Source organism: Carassius auratus, linkage group LG45M (assembly GCF_003368295.1).
Source record: "Carassius auratus strain Wakin linkage group LG45M, ASM336829v1, whole genome shotgun sequence".
Lineage (NCBI taxonomy): Eukaryota > Metazoa > Chordata > Actinopteri > Cypriniformes > Cyprinidae > Carassius > Carassius auratus.
The window spans coordinates 2277304-2295012 of record NC_039299.1 but is presented as its reverse complement, the minus strand read 5'-3'; the positions used below and the strand labels follow the sequence as shown (position 1 = coordinate 2295012).

The 17709-nt window shown below is 35.8% G+C and overlaps 1 protein-coding gene across 1 annotated transcript in view; it reads right to left on the bottom strand.

Annotated features, from left to right (window-relative positions):
- Window positions 1-351: 351 nt before the first annotated feature.
- Window positions 352-17709, bottom strand: part of LOC113068615 (kinesin-like protein KIF13B) — a 30781-nt gene continuing 13423 nt past the window's right edge. The window contains exons 19-42 of the mRNA XM_026241396.1: window positions 16411-16615; window positions 15262-15424; window positions 14235-14381; window positions 12397-12546; window positions 12199-12318; window positions 11956-12123; window positions 11713-11870; window positions 11167-11299; window positions 10941-11087; window positions 9976-10005; window positions 9604-9703; window positions 9361-9487; window positions 9161-9216; window positions 7731-7849; window positions 7475-7651; window positions 7312-7404; window positions 6615-6764; window positions 6402-6479; window positions 6266-6319; window positions 4531-4627; window positions 3854-3987; window positions 3500-3559; window positions 1683-1829; window positions 352-1547 (exon numbers count right to left, since the gene is read on the bottom strand). Of these exons, the coding sequence (XP_026097181.1) occupies window positions 354-1547; window positions 1683-1829; window positions 3500-3559; window positions 3854-3987; window positions 4531-4627; window positions 6266-6319; window positions 6402-6479; window positions 6615-6764; window positions 7312-7404; window positions 7475-7651; window positions 7731-7849; window positions 9161-9216; window positions 9361-9487; window positions 9604-9703; window positions 9976-10005; window positions 10941-11087; window positions 11167-11299; window positions 11713-11870; window positions 11956-12123; window positions 12199-12318; window positions 12397-12546; window positions 14235-14381; window positions 15262-15424; window positions 16411-16615 (4007 nt within the window). The 3' untranslated portion in view covers window positions 352-353. The remainder of the gene's footprint in view (window positions 1548-1682; window positions 1830-3499; window positions 3560-3853; window positions 3988-4530; window positions 4628-6265; window positions 6320-6401; window positions 6480-6614; window positions 6765-7311; window positions 7405-7474; window positions 7652-7730; window positions 7850-9160; window positions 9217-9360; window positions 9488-9603; window positions 9704-9975; window positions 10006-10940; window positions 11088-11166; window positions 11300-11712; window positions 11871-11955; window positions 12124-12198; window positions 12319-12396; window positions 12547-14234; window positions 14382-15261; window positions 15425-16410; window positions 16616-17709) is intronic.

Here is a 17709-nt window from a genome sequence, read left to right as displayed (position 1 = left end):
GCAAGTTCTTTCCAATGACTGAAATCTGATATGCATGCCAGTATTATTGCAGACTACTGATGTATTGATCCACTGAAGTGGAAAAGCATTACCAACCTGCTGGAACATCAAGTTCCACTCCAACCCAAACACCCTTTGCAAAGTCAGTTGGTCCTACGTAACGGACTGTTCCAGTTTTATTGGTGCCCACAGTGACGTATTCCCCCTCCTTCAGCCAGTCGGGAGTCTCAAGACTTTCCTCTGAATCAGAAATGATCTCCAGTCTTTCTTGAGACTCGCTCAGTGCAGATGAAACGTTAATTTGTTTAGTTTTACCCTCTTCCTCTTCTTCATTCAGGATCCTTTGAAAGACTTTAGGCCAGAGGTCTTGACTCTGTGGATTTGGAAAGGGTTGGAGGTGGAGCAGGAGTGAGTTTGACGTTTTGTTCAGGTCTTGATTGTTTGGTAGGCACTAATGGCTTAGCTTGCTTTACTGGTACTGATGGATCAGCTGTTTTTGAGGCAACTGGTGGTGCTAATGGTGTAGATAATGGGGCTGAACAAGATGATTGGCCTGATAAAGAGACGTTGGCTCCAGAGGCTTCTTGAGGTAAGGAATCAGAAACACTGAGGAGTTTTCCAGGAGATGTATCTAGAAGAGACTCTTGACCATGTTCTTCTGAAGTCTGGGATTCAGTAGGTGGCTGTTCTCCAAGTTCTCCTAGGTCGGCTGGTTCACGTTTTGACTGATGCTCCGGGGATGTGCTGCTTGTTGGCACAAACTCTGTTTTTGGTTCACTCTTTTTGGAAGAAGAGTCTATTTTGGCCTCTGTGTGGTCGATGAGAGGAGGATCAACATTCAATGCCTCTGAGAGAGTCACTATGGAGAGACTTGTGGAGATGTATCCACTTGAGACATCGCTGAGGGAGCTGTTTGTTGAATCACCAACTGGACTTTGCTTGGGGTCTTCAACCTCTACAGGAGCAGGAGGTGAAATCTCCTGAATCTCCAATGGAGGAATAGGAGATAGAGACTCTTTGAGTCCTGGAGAAACAGAAAGAGGTGGAGCCTCTCTGACCTCTGTAGAAACAGGTGGAGATAGAACTTCCTCATCATCTGGACAAACAGATAACGGTAGAACCTCCTCAGCCTCTAAAGGAGGATTAGGAGCTGGAACTTCCTCATATACTGGAGGAACAAATGCAGGTAGAACCTCCTCAACATCTGTGGTAGAATTAGGAGGGGGAACCTCAACCTCTGGAGGAACAGATGCAAGTAGAAACTCAACCTCATCTACTGGAGGAACAGATCGAGGTAGAACCTCCTCAGCATCCGAGGTAGAATTAGGAGGTGGAACCTCAACCTCATCTACTGGAGGAACAGATCGAGGTAGAACCTCCTCAGCATCTGAAGGAGAATTAAGAGGGGGAACCTCAACCTCTGGAGAAAGATTAGAAGATAGAACCTCCTCAACCACTGGAGGAACAGAAAGAGGTGTAACTTCAACTTCTTTAGGAAGTAGAATCTCCTCCTCATTTTCTGAATTTGGGGTTTCCATAGATTGGCTCTGAGGAGATCATACAGATCAAGCTAATTAATAATATACACAGTAATAAAAGCAACTTTTAGGTTTCCCACAATACCACATCACCAGATATTCACCATACTAATAAGCAGCTGCATGGAATACATGTAGACTTACTATCTGGATGTCAGACGTGGTTTCTGAGGATATGGTGGATGCTTTAGTGGTCTCTACTTTATCAGGAATAACCGGAAAAATGGGCACAAAGGAAGCAGATTCTGATTGGCTGTCTTGAGCGGTTTCTTTTGATGGACCCTGTGGAGCCTTCAAAATGAAATGGGTTCACTTTATTTTACTATACATGTATTTTACAGTATCATTCTGGGCAGTATAAAATAACCACATGGGTTAAAGAAAGGTTAGGGGGAGATTAAGGGTTAGTTATTACTCAGTTATTGTAATTGCTTTAGTAAGTACATCGTACGTACACATGAAACAGGACTGTGAAAAAAAGTGCTACCATAAAATGCATCTAAACTACACAAACACACAAGTTCAGACACAAATTGTTCATATAAATACAAAATATTAAAATATTACTATTTACTGTAACGGATTACAGTAACGATATAATTTTTTGGGGTAAAGAAGTAAAGTAACGCATTAAACTAATAATATTGGTAACTACACTACTTTACTAGACTATAGGAACGCGCTTTCCTGCGGTACACATGCCGTGTTGGCCTGTTTGTAAAGTTCTGGGCCAGGTTTCCTGATAACAATTGATCTTAGTGCTTAGAGGTGCCATAGTGTACGGGATTACGTCATCGCATTTTGACAACATTGATTCGTTCCTCTGAGCCAAACAGAAATGATTGGTGACGCTAACTCCCACCCCCATGCCCAGGTTCAAACTCTCCCATATTAAACCAATAAGTAATCTTTTGAACTACTACTTAACATAGCCTACGGCTTTGGAAAATGAACGAAAACAAAGTGAAAGTAAAGTCTGTCCTGAGTGCATGAATACAAATACACAATAACACATTTGCATGAGAAAACTCTCAGAAAAAGCACAAAAAACACTCAACAGAGTACTTTGACATAAAACGTGATAAATCGTTAGCCGATGTCCCGTTAAAAACGATTCTGACACAGATTACAGCCAACGGATCGATCATTTATATTATGTAAACTATGTAAATCATTATAGAATTATACAGTTCATAAAGATAGTTGCACAATTTTTTTCTGTTGCACTCTGAATATTTCTCACTCATTTTGTATGTAGTTTCAGAATCATTTGCACTGTTTTTGCACTGTATTGTTGAAGACAATTTGTGCAGTTGTTTTTACTATATTCTGCATAGTTTGTGTTTGTTGTTCTTACTCAGATTGAAAACATTTCTCAGAAGAAGAAAAAAGAAATGCAATTTATATTTAAAAGAAAATCTAAATGAATGTTTTATGCCTTCATTTGATAACCAGAAAAATGTAAACAGAATTTCTGAGGGAAAACATTTTTTTCATAAGGCTTTTTTAAGAAAATTAAATAAAGTTTTTTTTTTTTTTTGCATTTAAATAATTACACATGCTAAAAAAATAAAACGTATGGTGAAGAAAAAATAAAAAATTTCATAGGGCCCTAAACGTAATTTTTGTTAAACTTTTAATAAATTGCTGTGAAAATGTATGTGTTATGAATTAAATTAATTAGACATGCTTTTTGATGAATACAATTAAATGTAACCATTAAAAAGGAGTTGAGAAAAAAATAAATTTTATAGGGCCCTAAAAAAAAGTAAAATAAAAAGTAGTGAAGTTACTTTTCAAATGCAGTAACTAGTAAAGTAATCTCATTACAATTTACAGAAGTAACTACTGGTAGTAACTAGTAACTAATTAAATTTTTTTGAGTAACTACCCCAACACTGCACATATCATACCAAACAAATAAACATTTTATTTTTCAGGTTCTAACTGAACAGACTTACCAGTTCATAGCTGTTGATGTCTTCAAGACTGGCAGACTGCACAATAATACGTGGCACATTCTAGGTGAAATTCAAGGGGGAGAATATTATCAAGTGTTTCACCAGGAATATCTGGTAAAACCAAAAATAACGCATTTTTGCAATACAACTTGATGCATGATATTTTACTGGTTTAATGGTTTTATATATTATTTTTATTATTGCTTATAAAAAGCTAAATAATTTAAATACACATGAAACATAACCCTGAACTCAAAATGTAAAAATTAACATAATTCAGGACATTGTGTGGTAATCACTGTTTCTAAATCTAGAAATGTTTCCTAAAGTACGAGCCTCAGAAGGTGTTGCTACCTGCTCACAGACACCAGGAGGCGCCGTCTCTTTCTTCTCCTCTTTTTTGGACAACAGAGTCTTGAACATCTTGGGTACTGGAGATACTATAGCTTTCACTGGGGAGAAATAAGATGCAGCAAATCCTGAGAGACCTGCAGGAACATGGGTTTGAGGAGCAGCAGAAGAGAGAAAGATGGAAAGACAGAAGAAAAGCAGAGGAGAAATGAGCAGGGAACCCATGAGAGTAAAAAAATAGTGCAAAGCATGAAAAACAGATCAGCACCTTCAATGAAAGCACAGTGGCCAAATGAAGCGCAAACACTTTTTACCAACCCGTTTTACTCAATAGCATTTTTGATGACATGCACCAAACAACTGCTGCAAACACAAACCTTTAATAAGCGCCATGCAGTGCTGGTTAATGCATAGGCCAGTGGGTCAAATACAGTAACAACTTTCAACTTCTTCTAATATCTGAAAAGTGCCAGTTGCTTGCTAAGGGTGTTGCTAAGTTGTTCTCAGTGCTTTTAATATGTTGCTATTGTGTTTTGTATGTTTGCTAAGGTGTTCTGTTGTTTTTTCTGGTTTGTTGCTGTTGGCGTGTAAAACTCTGGAGTAAAGTCAAACAGGTAATGCAAGCTCCGTCTCACCTGTGAAGGGAAACGTGGACAGCAGAAGAGGATGAGGACAGTTACCTGGCTCTGATTTTTGATTTTCTACTGACGCTGAGTGAGATGCACTCTTTGTGGCTGATTTTGGTGTAGAAATCTCCTGCCGACCGTCCCAGCCACTCTACAGAAAGTCAAAGCACGGATACAAACCATCAGTAAACAAGCTCAACTTCTGGATGGACAGCAAATAAGTAATAAAATGAATCTGAAAATGAAACAAAGACACAAATACTATACAAATCAGAGTATCACAGTAATAAGTCACTGCTTGCTGTTCGTAGTTTCCCAAAACAGTGACCAGTGTTGGGGGTAACGAGTTACAAAGTAACGGATTACAGTAACTATATAACTTTTTTGGGTAGCTAAGTAATGTAACGCATTACACTAATAATATTGGTAACTACACTACTTTACTAGACTATAGGAACGCGCTTTCCTGCGGTACACATGCCGTGTTTGCCTGTGTGTAAAGTTCTGAGCCGGGTTTCCTGATAACAATTGATCTTAGCGCTTAAGAGTGATTTCTTCGAGTAATTTTACGATCGTTCATTATTGTTTGATGTGCGTTTCCCAACATTGCACGTAAAGCAATTGCACAGCTGTGCTTCAAGTGCTGTGTACGTTTGTCAAGTGCTGAAATGTCATCTTATAGACAGTTTCATCAGGCGCACGCGCCTGGCCCTAAGTTAACAAAACGCAGTTAAAGTCACAGTAATGAGTAGACTGAAGTTGGGCTCAGGTGGTTGTGATGTGGTATGTATTTCCCATACATTTAATTATTTTTGGAGACTCGCCACGATTTTAAAACTAAAAGATTTTCCAAAAGGCTTTGTTGAATAAACATGAGCACACACTGCACGTTTAAAAATAATAATAATTCCTTACATTTATATGTTTAAATATCGAAACGAGACAAGTGTTTTTATATCGCTGTATTTCTGAAGGAAGACTTGATAAAGCAGCGTTTGTGAGCTCAGCGCTGCTTTGTTTACAGCTGTTACCGAGGAAACCTCTATTTCTCGCACTTTAAAGCATCTCCTGCTTAACATTTCTTCCATGTTTTATTTTTAACAGTAAAAACCCCTTTAACAAAAAATAAAGTTTGCTTAATTTTCAATATTTTAAAGAAAATCTAAATGAATGTTTTATGCCTTCATTTGATAAACAGAAAAATGTAAATACACAGAATTTCTGAAGGGGAAAAAAAAAACATTTCATAAGGCTATTTTAAGAAATATGTAATAAATGAAGTTGTTTTTATGCATTTAAATAATTACACATGCTAAAAAATCTAACATATGGTGAAAAAAAAAAAAAAATTTAATAGGGCCCTAAACATAATAAAAAAAAAAAAACTTTTAATAAATTGCTGTGAAAATGTATAAGTGTTATGATTTAAATTAATTAGACATGCTTTTTAATAAATACAATTAAATTTAACGTACAGGAGTTGAGAAAAAAATAAAACAAAAAAATGGAATCCAGAAAATTTTTAACGGAAAACGGAATTTGGAAAAAATTCAACAAAAATATTTTTAAAAAGTAAAGTAATAAGTATTGAAGTTACTTTTCAAATGCAGTAACTAGTAAAGGAATCTCATTACAATTTACAGAAGTAACTAGTAACTAATTAAATCTTTTGAGTAACTACCCCAACACTGACAGTGACATACACTAAGTATGTACTGAACTGTAACACAAACCAAACTATTGGAAATCTGAACTGTTATGCAAATAATTAAGGTGTTTTTTCTCTCACTTTATTGTCTTCTGAGTCTTGGCTGCTGGACAGATCTTTCCTACTGCCAGAGAGCTGAAAAATAAACAGCTTATATTTCATTTCTAGTTTAAGTTTAAGCTGATTTAGATGCTTAGAGATGTTGTTCGGGTCTTACCCGGTGGACACTGGATGAACTGAGGCAGCGTTTGGGAAGCTTTCCTTTATCTTTCAAATGCTCCCTCACCGAAACCTCCTGAATTCACAAAAGAATACAAAGATGACATGTAAGTGTATATAGCAAAAAAAACAAAGCATTTATATTTTATTTGGCACATGTAAAGTAGATGCAACACTGCATATGTACAGGAGCTCATGAGGTATGTCAGACCTGTCTGAGACGGTCCAGCGTGAGGATGTTGTCCACCGCTAACACACTCCGCAGGTATTTCTCGATGGCGGCTTCACTCTCGGCTCCGGGGTTTTCGGTGCTGGCAGCCAGTCGAGCGAGCATCTCTCGGTCCTCAGAGCTCTGAATGTCCTGTCAACAAATGCACAAACCTGTTTCTGTTACCTGCTTCTCATAGACTCATGTACGGTGACATACAAAATCGAGGGTCTTTTCAGAAGAAGTTAGTACTTTATTCAGCAAGGATGCATTCAATTTATCAAAAGTTAAAGATATTTGCTATTATATTTTATAATGCATTTCCATTTCAAACAAATGCTGATCTTTTGAACTTTGTACTCATTTCTCGTGCAGAAAATCATCATATCAGAACGATTTCTGAAGATCATGTGACACTGACGACTGGAGAAATGATGCTGAAAATTCAGCTTTGCATCACAGGAATAAAATACATTTTAAGATATATTTAAATCGAAACAAATATTTTAAATTGTAATAATGTTTCACAATTTTTTCTATTTTTTTTCTAATTTTTAATCAAATAAATGCAGTCCTGGTGTGCATTAGAGACTTCTTTCAAAACACCTTGCAACTTCTGAACACTAGTGTGTATTATCTAACTCACATTGCGACACAAGAACCGCATGCCTAAACAAGAATAGATTGCTCTTTCACGTACCCCTGGGATATTTGAGACGATCTCAAACGTGACTCCACAGCTGTGAACAGAGCTGCGGTGAGACATTCTCCTCAGCAGACTTTGAGCAAAACCCTGCAGGAAGAGATCCGATCACTAAAAGAGCAGTGGATAAGAAACACAGAGGTATCTTCATCAGTCCCACCTGTCGTCCGGTGAGGTTCACACAGATGCGCTTGCGTAGCACCAGCTGCATGTGCGCGGGATGACTGAGCTGAACGATGGCACGGACGGTGAGGTAAATCCTGTGATCCGGCCCCGTCGCTCGATTCAGCTCAGGGCTGTCGTGAACGGTGCAGTCCCATGATGCCTCTGCCTTCACCTGTGGGAAGAGAGACAACTTCATGTGACATGGAATATCCTGGTTCTTTGTTTGGTTTTTTTACCGATAGTCTCCTCACCTGATTCTCATAGTGTTTGACGATCTGTAAGTCCATGAAATCATCTTTATCTTCTCTGTCGAGCGCAGCATCCAGACCTCCAGCGAGAGGAGCGGACAGATGATCATAGAAATCATCAGCTGCAGACAGACAGAACAGAGAAATGTTGAGCAGAAATTATTCATACGACAGGGATTCCTAACCATTTTTTTGTCAGCTGAACCCAATGTAAGATATTTATTCAAAGTTTATTTTTAAAGTTAATATTTCAATAATTTAGCAACACAAATATTTCAGCTTAAATTTTTTTTTGGATTGGTTTTATTTTAATTTTAAGTACCGTATTTTCCGGACTATAAGTCGCACTTTTTTTTATAGTTTGGCTGCTCCTGCGACTTATAGTCAGGTGTGACTTATTTATCAAAATTAATTTGACATGAATCAAGAGAAATGAACCAAGAGAAAACATTACCGTCTACAGCCGTGAGAGGGCGCTCTATGCTGCTCAGTTCTCCTGTAGTCTACACTGAAAACACAGAGCGCCCTCTCGCGGCTGTAGATGGTAATGTTTTCTCTTGGTTCTTGGTTCTAAATAAATGCGACTTCTAGTCCAGTGCGACTTATATATATGTTTTTTTTCCTCATCATGACGTATTTCTTGACTGATGCGACTTATACTTATGTGTGACTTATAGTCTGAAAAATACGGTATGCATTTTATATTTTTATAAACTGTATATTAGACGGTGGTATAAATAAATCAGATATATCTTTATAAAGCTGAAATAAAATAAAACTGTTATTATCAGACGCTTTTATCAAAAGCGACTTACAAATGAGGACAACAGAAGCAATCAATTGTAGTATTAAGATAACTAAAAACAGATCCCAAACTAAAAGCTAAAACTTTATAAATACTACCTAAACACATTTTAAAAATAAAATAATTAGATAGAAATGACAAATGCATACAATTAAAATTTCAAAACTTAACATTTAAAAAAAAAAAAAACATCAAAAATATAAAAGGGTAATATTTCCTTGGCAACTAACTGAAAATCTAAAACTAAAACAAATAATAATAATATAAATTAAAAATATATATATATAAAAATGCCAAAAGCACGTAACATTACCAAAAACGTTAATGAAAAAAAAGTAATAATATTAAATATAAAAAATAAAAAAATTAGTCAATATTAATAAAAAATAAAATGGTATATAATAATAAAATATAACACGCATTTAAACTAATTACATATTTTATTTTGATTGTTTTATTTTAACTTTACATTTATTATTAGCATTTCAATTGGCAATAAAGACAATCGTAAGTGATATTTCTGTTCATGTTCCAAATCATTCACACATGCGGTCTATTTCAGGTATGATGCTGCCTTAGTAGGCAGCTGCCTATGTAGGAAGTAAACATCCAGGCAGTAAATATTTACCGCTGAGGTCCAGGAAGATGACCGGGATGTGGGTCTCCATTCCTGGAACAGGAGCCCTGCAGAAACAGGAGGGAGACAGTGAAACTGAATGACCCAAAGAGGATTACAACAAGCAGACTGTGAGACTTCAGGAGTTGGTTATGGTTAGATAAGGCTAGTTCTATGATTGTTTGATAGGAGTGATGTATATGGTGTCACACCACTCCGCCGGGGCTCCTGGGATAGCGCTGCCAGCAGAGGGCACCAGCACAGCGTTTCTCTCCTCCGTCAGCGTCAGACGACACTCCAGCAGCTGCGACTCGCTCTCCACATCCTCTTCGGACTTATCTGTAAGGTCAAACAGAGGTCAAACACGTCTCTCACTTTCCCCAAAGAGGTCAATCTATATTCCACTGATAAAACACATATGATTTATAATGCAGTTCATCTAAATCTCATCTTGCCTTGCTTGCCGACAAGTTTCTGGAGACGTTGGTCCAGATATTCCTGTCGTCCAGTTAGAGCCGTGAGCCACCGGACCCTCAGTCTCTCCAGATCAACCTCCTACAGACGCAAACATGCAGAAATATTTCATAAGTTACATTATAAATGTCACTTTTGATGACATTAATGCATTCTTTCTAAACAACAACAAAATTGAATGATAGTGTTTACAAATCAGGTTCATTAACATATGACCATCCACATTTCCATTTTTATATCTCCGTGTCTACTCTATATTCAGCAACTTCGTCTCATCCTGATGAATGACTGTGACAATTATAGACATATCATAAACATGGTTTACATATTTCCAATGGCTGAAAAGTCATTACCTGATAACTGTCCACATCTTTATCTCCCACCTTCAGAAATAACAGGAAAACGGAGTTAAGACCTGTACGTCTGAAAACTAAACACGAGCCTAAATGAAAAATAATTATAAACTCAAGCTCACTGAAGACATGTAGACAGTCAGCGTTTAAAAAAAAAAAAAAAGAATAATAATCACAAGCAATAAGACGATGAAACGATAAATAAAAAATGCGACATGCTTTTTTTTTAAGTAATCAAATGTATAAAAACACTGCATATACTGTTTACATTTTCTTTTTAAGATACATTAGAGATTTAATCAGGCAGGGAGAGATTTTCTCTCTTTTGTTGTTTGATGAACACTGCTGTCACTTTAAGAGCTACCCACGTGCACACATGTGTTTTCTTTCTCAGCTGTTAGCTTTCACTTAGGACCTAAATGACTGTTTATGAGGATACTTGCAAAGACTTTCTGTGTGTCAAAGGCATTCTGACACTTACACGTGTGTATTTAACCGTTCAAGGCTTATAAAGCAGCAAAATACCATCTTAAAAACACATGCAAATGACGTTTAGCACAGCAACGTCAACAGAGACTATTATTCATAATGTCTACCGGTATATCACCGTCTTAACTGTGTTTTTAGTGTACATCCCAGGGAACACATGTTAGGAGAAAATTGTTAGTTTGAATGCAATGTAAGTCGCTTTGGATAAAAACGTCAGATGAATGCATAAATGCACATCTGGTTGTACATAACAGATAATTTTCATTATCATATGAACTATTAAATCATAAAATCTGATTAATCATAGGGTCACTTAGTGTCACTCAATTTTAAATTAAAAAATATATATTTTAATATAGTTTAATGCATTCAATTTTTTTTTAGGGTCACCTGTGATTTTAGTGTTTGAGTTGGTTCTAAATGTTCTTAAAATGTGCAAACATTCAAACGGTTACTAGTTTAAGATGGGTTTTCACCCTCTGGGTCTCTGTGCTTTTGCCAGATCGAGTCTGATGGACCTCCACATTTCCGATGGAGACGTTGAGCACAGACTCCGTTATCAGAGGCATGGTGCCGGAGTCCTGGACCGAACGAACCTCCACCTGAACACGCCTGGACTGACCCTGTCACACACACACACACACGTCAAACACAAATCAGATCTTCTACAGTGTGTTTTCCACCTCTAATGCCCACACAGACCTGTCTGAGCTGAAAGATTCCTCCTGTGCTGACGTCTTTAGCTGGCTGAACCTCCACCGGCACGAACTCTCCAGCATCATTCAGCTCCAGGATCTGAACCCAGAGCTCCAGCCTGCGCGTCACTTCACTCCACCTCAGATAAAAGCTCCAGTTAAACCCCAATAACACCCACTGAGTCCTAGCACCCTAGTTTGAGCATTACTACACCCAAACGTCAGCCAAACACTTTCCTTTCCACCTTCTTTCATTAATACATAGCCAAAACTTTCTATGAAAGAACATGCATGCATTGTATACGCTTTCGTTAATGTAGCCTCACCTATAACATGTTTGAGATCTATGAATTCATATTTCTATTGTCTAAATTTTATATGATGATATCTATGCAATAGATCAGTTTTGCATCAACAGCCAATCAAGTTACATATGCAAAACACCATGTCTGAAGACAAGGAGTCGCAAAACCTTCCTTTATTATATTATATACAAGTATAACTATTAATTATGCATCCCAAATCATCTGGTCTATTAACTATGCATGTGTACCTCTCTCTGAGAGAGCGAGTCTTTGCCTGAATCACCCCCAGGTCCCAGAGAGCCAGATTCCTGCGTGGATTTGCCTGTTTGTGACCATAAACCTCAACAGCCAATGCACCGTCCATCAGAAACTCCAGAAAGTCTTCAGTCACGGTCACTTCTAGAGTCTACAGATGTAAAAAAAGAGACAGTGACAGACAGTGTCTGTAAAAACACGGAGAGAGACAGACAGTGCCAATGCAATGCTTTCACCTTGCATTTGTCAAACAGCACCAGAGTCTGCGGCTGTCTGCTGCTGGGGGCCGTCAGACCCACTTCTGGAGCGATAAACACCGGCTCCTGCTGCTCCCAGAAATGATACTGACAGAAGACGAAGTTTGAGAGGTGCTGAGGCAATCCAGTCGCCTGCAACACCTTGATCTGGAAATAAAAACACACTCAACTACGGTTCATAATTATTGCATGTTTGTTCGGAGACGTGCTGTTTTATCTGACCATGCAGGTGAGTTTGCGATCTTGCATCTCTCCGTCTGGACTGCTCTCAGAGCCCCCCGTCTCACGCTCTTCCAGGTCTCCACTCAGACGCTCCACTTCTACGTGAAGACGACCCGCCACCTGAAGACACACAGAACCAATGGCAATCAGTCACTCGTTCATAAACCCTTCGATTCTAATCAATCTGTGTGTGCACACCTCTCCCTTCTGGTTGATGATGGGCACCGTGTACTGCAGCTTGACGTCATACAGCAGACAGGACAGGAAGACGTTTGCCACACCGATCAGACTGTGGTTCTCCTGCTCGTCGAAGAACGGATCGGCACGCTTGAAGTACGAACGCATGGCCTGAGAACAGACAACGAGGACGAGGTGAACACCTTTACACATACTTCATTTATGAAGGTCATGGAAAAATTAATTGTACATTATGTTTCCTTTAAAGCTCCAGTATGCAATTTTGTAATTGACCACAAGAGGGCGCATTTCCAACAATAACAAAGGCGAAGCTTGATGACGCTATGAAGCAGGTGACGATGGGAGATGTCTTTTTTAATGCGTTTTCACCATAGCAATGTATCTAAATTGGATAAACGAATCATGATCACGGATGAGGTAATTTATTTGTTTTTGTATTACCTGTATATCTGATCGTATTATTTTGTGTCATCATAATTAATGAACTGCACTCACTGAGAGGCGACATTTCTTTTCCGGGACGGCCAGTTATTTAAAATCGGAATTTCTCTGAAATAAAAAATCTTTGGAGACTTTTGAGATAATGTATGAGGAAATATATCACACTGTGCAAGTTATTTTCGGAAATTTTATTACAAAATTCCTGCATATTGCAGCTTTAAGGGATTCCCACACTTTTTTTGTCAGCCAAATCTTTGGCCTAAAATATTTACTTGAAGTGAAGCCCCTGAGAATTTAAGCTAAAATTTTAATAATGTGACTTTTTTTTTTTTTTTTTCTTTTTTACAGTTCTCTGATGTCACATGACATGCAGGTAAAATACAATATTTTATATATGTATATATTTATGTTTGAATATGAAAAAAATATTTGTTTTCAAATTAAACTTACTTTATAATCTATATTTAAATGCTTATTTTCTAAAATGTTTTTTTTTTTAGTTTAATAGTTCTCTTTATTTATCTCTAGCTTTTCAGACAAAACACTAGTCTCAAGCCAGAATATATGAATATATATATACGAATATATATACAGTATACGACTAATATATATATATATATATATATATATATATACACATACATACACACACACACACACACACACACACACACATATATATATATATATGTTTATATTTATTTATTTAACCACCATACCCATTTTACTGTATTATTTTGATTGTTTTCAAATTAAAACTATTATTTAGATATTTAATGCTTAAAATGTTACCTCCATTAAAACATAACATAATATTAACCAAAATGTATAGAAAGAAATTATATATTTAACCGTTATGAATGGACTGGATGGTTGATTTTACTAATTATTTTATCACGCAAAGTATACTTAGGCTCATATTAATTGAGAGACTTAAATATTTGTTTTTAAATATAATTTTTATAGAATAAAATGTACACTTAGAACCCTCATATAAACTGAGAAACTTATATTTGTACTTAAATTTAATTTGTTTTATAAGAAAATGTATACTTAAAGCCTAATATTAATTAAGAGACTTCTATATTTTTTCCTAAATATAATTATTTTATAATATAATTTAGACTTTCAGTTTTTGTAGCCTCAAATTACTTGTGAGATACATTTCTAATTAAAATTAAAACTTAAAATTTAAAATAAAATAACGAAGGTAAAAAAAAACGTATTGAATACTCTAATGTAAAAAATAAATTACATTATTCAAATATAAAAACAAATGCAATTTTAATTACATAATAATAATAACAACAATAATAAATGCTACATTAATAGCTCCAATAATTGCTGCTGGTGTAAAAACACAGTATGGTAATTGTGATGAATGTGATTGGACATACAGGATCGTCCTCGTCGTAGTCTTTCCACTCCTGGTAGAGCTCTCTCATGTCCACCAGCCGGTTCTCCATCTTCTCCATGGACCAGATCTGCTTCCCTTTGCCCTTCCTCCGGACCTCCACGGCCGGCTCGCTCAGAACCGTGTCCCGCTGCGCTCCAGAAATGTTTAATGTTTAAATCACCTCCTCTGACTGCTCATGTTTATAGACTAAACTCAAAAAGAACTGTTTCTGGCTGATGAAATATATTTTAGAATTAATGATAATTAAAAAAAATTTAGTATCGTTTAATGTTTGGGGTTGGTACGATTTGTTAATTTTTTTAAGTTGTTTTCTTCTGCTCAACAAGGCTGCATTCATGTAATAAAAAAAATACAGTAAAAACTGTAATATTGTGAAATATTATAACAATTTAAAATAGCTGTTTTCTATTTGAATATATGTTAAAATGTAATTTATTTCTGTGATGCGCAGCTGTATTTTCAGCATCATTCCTCCAGTCTTCAGTGTCACATGATCTTCAGAAATCATACTTATATTCTGATTTACTGCTCAAGAAACATTTCTGATTATTAGTTGTGCTGCTTCATATTTTTGTGGAAACCGTGAGATTTAGAAACAATCTAAAATTCAGATGAACAGCATTTATTTTACACACATTTTTGTTACATTATAAATGTCTTTAATTTCACTTTTGATCACTTTAATGCAACCATGCTGAAAAAAATATGACTAACTTTCTAATCTTTTTGTATTCAATCTATTTTCTTTATTATACAATTATTTATATATAAACAGACCTCTAACACTATTCTATCAGTTTTCTTTTTATTACTTATTATATTTAAAAGCCCTTTTTTTGTCTTCTGTGTTAAGCTAACTGAGACTTGTTATATCACTTATATATCATTTCTTTATTGTTGTTCTACAGACGGTGACAAATATGTGATCTAGTTCACGGTTTCCTGAGAATGATTTACGAAGCCTTGCTTGTTGACTGAATCACGTAAATGAATCAATCTTTCCTGACCTTGCGGTTGGCGTTGAGGTTTGCAGCCGGGATCTGGAGTGTGACTTTATATTCGGTTTTCTTGTTGAGCTCTTCAGCGATGAATCCAGCCTCCTGAACCAGCAGATTGGCCTTCACGATCTGCTCTTTCAGCTTGCGCAGGCTTTGATTCATCAAAGCTTCCCTGAACAGAGACACAGAGACATGATATGGAGTACCAGTGTTGGGATAGTTACTCAAAAAATTGAGTTAGTTACTAGTTCCTTCTGTCAATTGTAATGAGATTACTTTACTAGTTACTGCATTTGAAAAGTAACTTCAATACAATACTTTACTTTTTTACATTTTTTTCAAAATTCCATTTTAATTTTTCTGGATTACATTTTTTTTTTCTGTTTTTTTTTTTTTTTTTCTCAACTCCTTTTTAATAGTTAAATTTAATTGTATATATCAAAAAGCATGTCTAATTAATTTAAATCATAATACTTATTCATTTTCACAGCAATTTACTACAAGTAAAAAAAATTATAATAATATACGTTTATGGCCCTATGAAATTTTAAATTTTTTCTTCCTCATATGTTTGATTTTTTTAGCATGTGTAATTATTTAAATGCATAAAAACAACTTCATTTATTACATTTTTCTTAAAATAGCCTTTTTCCTTCAGATATTCTATTGTGGATTTACGTTTTTCTGTTTATCAAATGAAGGCATAAAACACTCATTTCGATTTTCTTTAAAATATTGAATATTAAGCAAACTAAATTTTTTGTTAAACAAAGGGGATTTACTGTTAAAAATAAAACATGCAAGAAATGTTAAGCAGGAGATGCTTTAAAGTGCGAGAAATCGAGGTTTCCCCGGTAACAGCTGTAAACAAAGCAGCACTGAGCTCACAAACGCTGCTTTATCAAGTCTTCCTTCAGAAATACAGTGATATAAAAACACCTGTGTCTCGTTTCGATATTTAAATATATAAATGTAAGGAACTATTATTATTTTTAAACGTGCAGTGTGTGCTCATGTTTATTCAACAAAGCTTTTTGGAAAATCGTTTAGTTTTAAAATCGTGGCGAGTCTCCAAAAATAATCAAATGTATGGGAAACTCATCCCACATCACACTAATACAGACTAATACAGTTAGAGAGTGTGTGGCTGGCTCTCACCTCTCGTCAGTGGACTGGCGCAGTGGGCTCTGAGACGACCCCAGGCTGGTGTTGAGCTGCTGTTGCTGCGTCTGCAGCTCTGTGGACAGACGTCTGCGCAGCTGCTGCAGCTCCTGCTCGTACATCAGCCGCTGTCGCTCCAGAGCCGAGCGCTTCTCCTCCTCATGCCTGCGCTCCAGAGAGTAAAGCATCGACTGCAGCGGCTCTGAGACACACACACACACACACACACACACACATGTGCATCTCACTTATTCAAAACTAAACTATGCTTTAAGCTTAGGATACATCTTAGTCTTCCTTTGTGTATTAAGATCCCATCCAGTGCTGTTGTTCTTTATGCATTGCTTTTGTTGTTTTGGTTTTTATATTTATGAATTTATCTTTTTTATCTTTCTCTTCTTGTGCAGTAACATAATATCTTTTGAGATGTACACGGTTTGCATGAAAGAGTTGGATACTAAAAAGATAAGTTGGTCAAAATGCAGAGAAAGAGAATTGCTATATTTTTAGCAATAGCCAAAAAACAAAAAACAAATGTTGCATGGGTCAAAATTATAGATTTTTATTTTAAGGCAAAATTCATTAGGATATTAAGTAAAGATCATGTTCCATGAAAATATTTTGTAAATGTCCTACTGTAAATATATCAAAACCTAATTTTAATAGCAATATGCATTGCTAAGAATTAATTTGAACAACTTTAAAGAAACTTAAAAAAAAACTACTTTTTTATTTTTTTTGCACCCTCAGATTCCTGATTTTCAAATAGTTGTATCTCAGACTAATATTGTCCTCCTAACAAACCAAATACTTGAATATGTTTTATTTATTTAATAATAAAGGTTTTAGTGTCAACATACTGTGTCATGGAAAAACTGTCCATATGAAAAGATGGAAGATATTATTTTAAATATAATTTGCATACTTTTATTTTAGAAATGAATACAAATTACATAACACACACAAACACATGCATCTCTAAAGATGGAAGTGTTGAGTGTTAAATATGTTTAAATGCTGGAAGAAGAAAAAAAAAATGTCCATGAGACATGAGAAATATTAGTGGATATTTTTGTTTACATGGACTCTCTAAAAAAGTATTTCTAAAATAAAATAAAATAAAAAATGCAATAAAGAATTTCTCAAATCTGTTAATTATAAATCTGTTCAAAAGCCTGAATACACATTTTGTGTGATGTTGTTCATTTTAATAAAAAAAATTACTAAAAAAATAAAAATCATGATACATGAGAAATGCTAGCAGATTTTTTGCTTACAATTTTTTTTATAAAATTG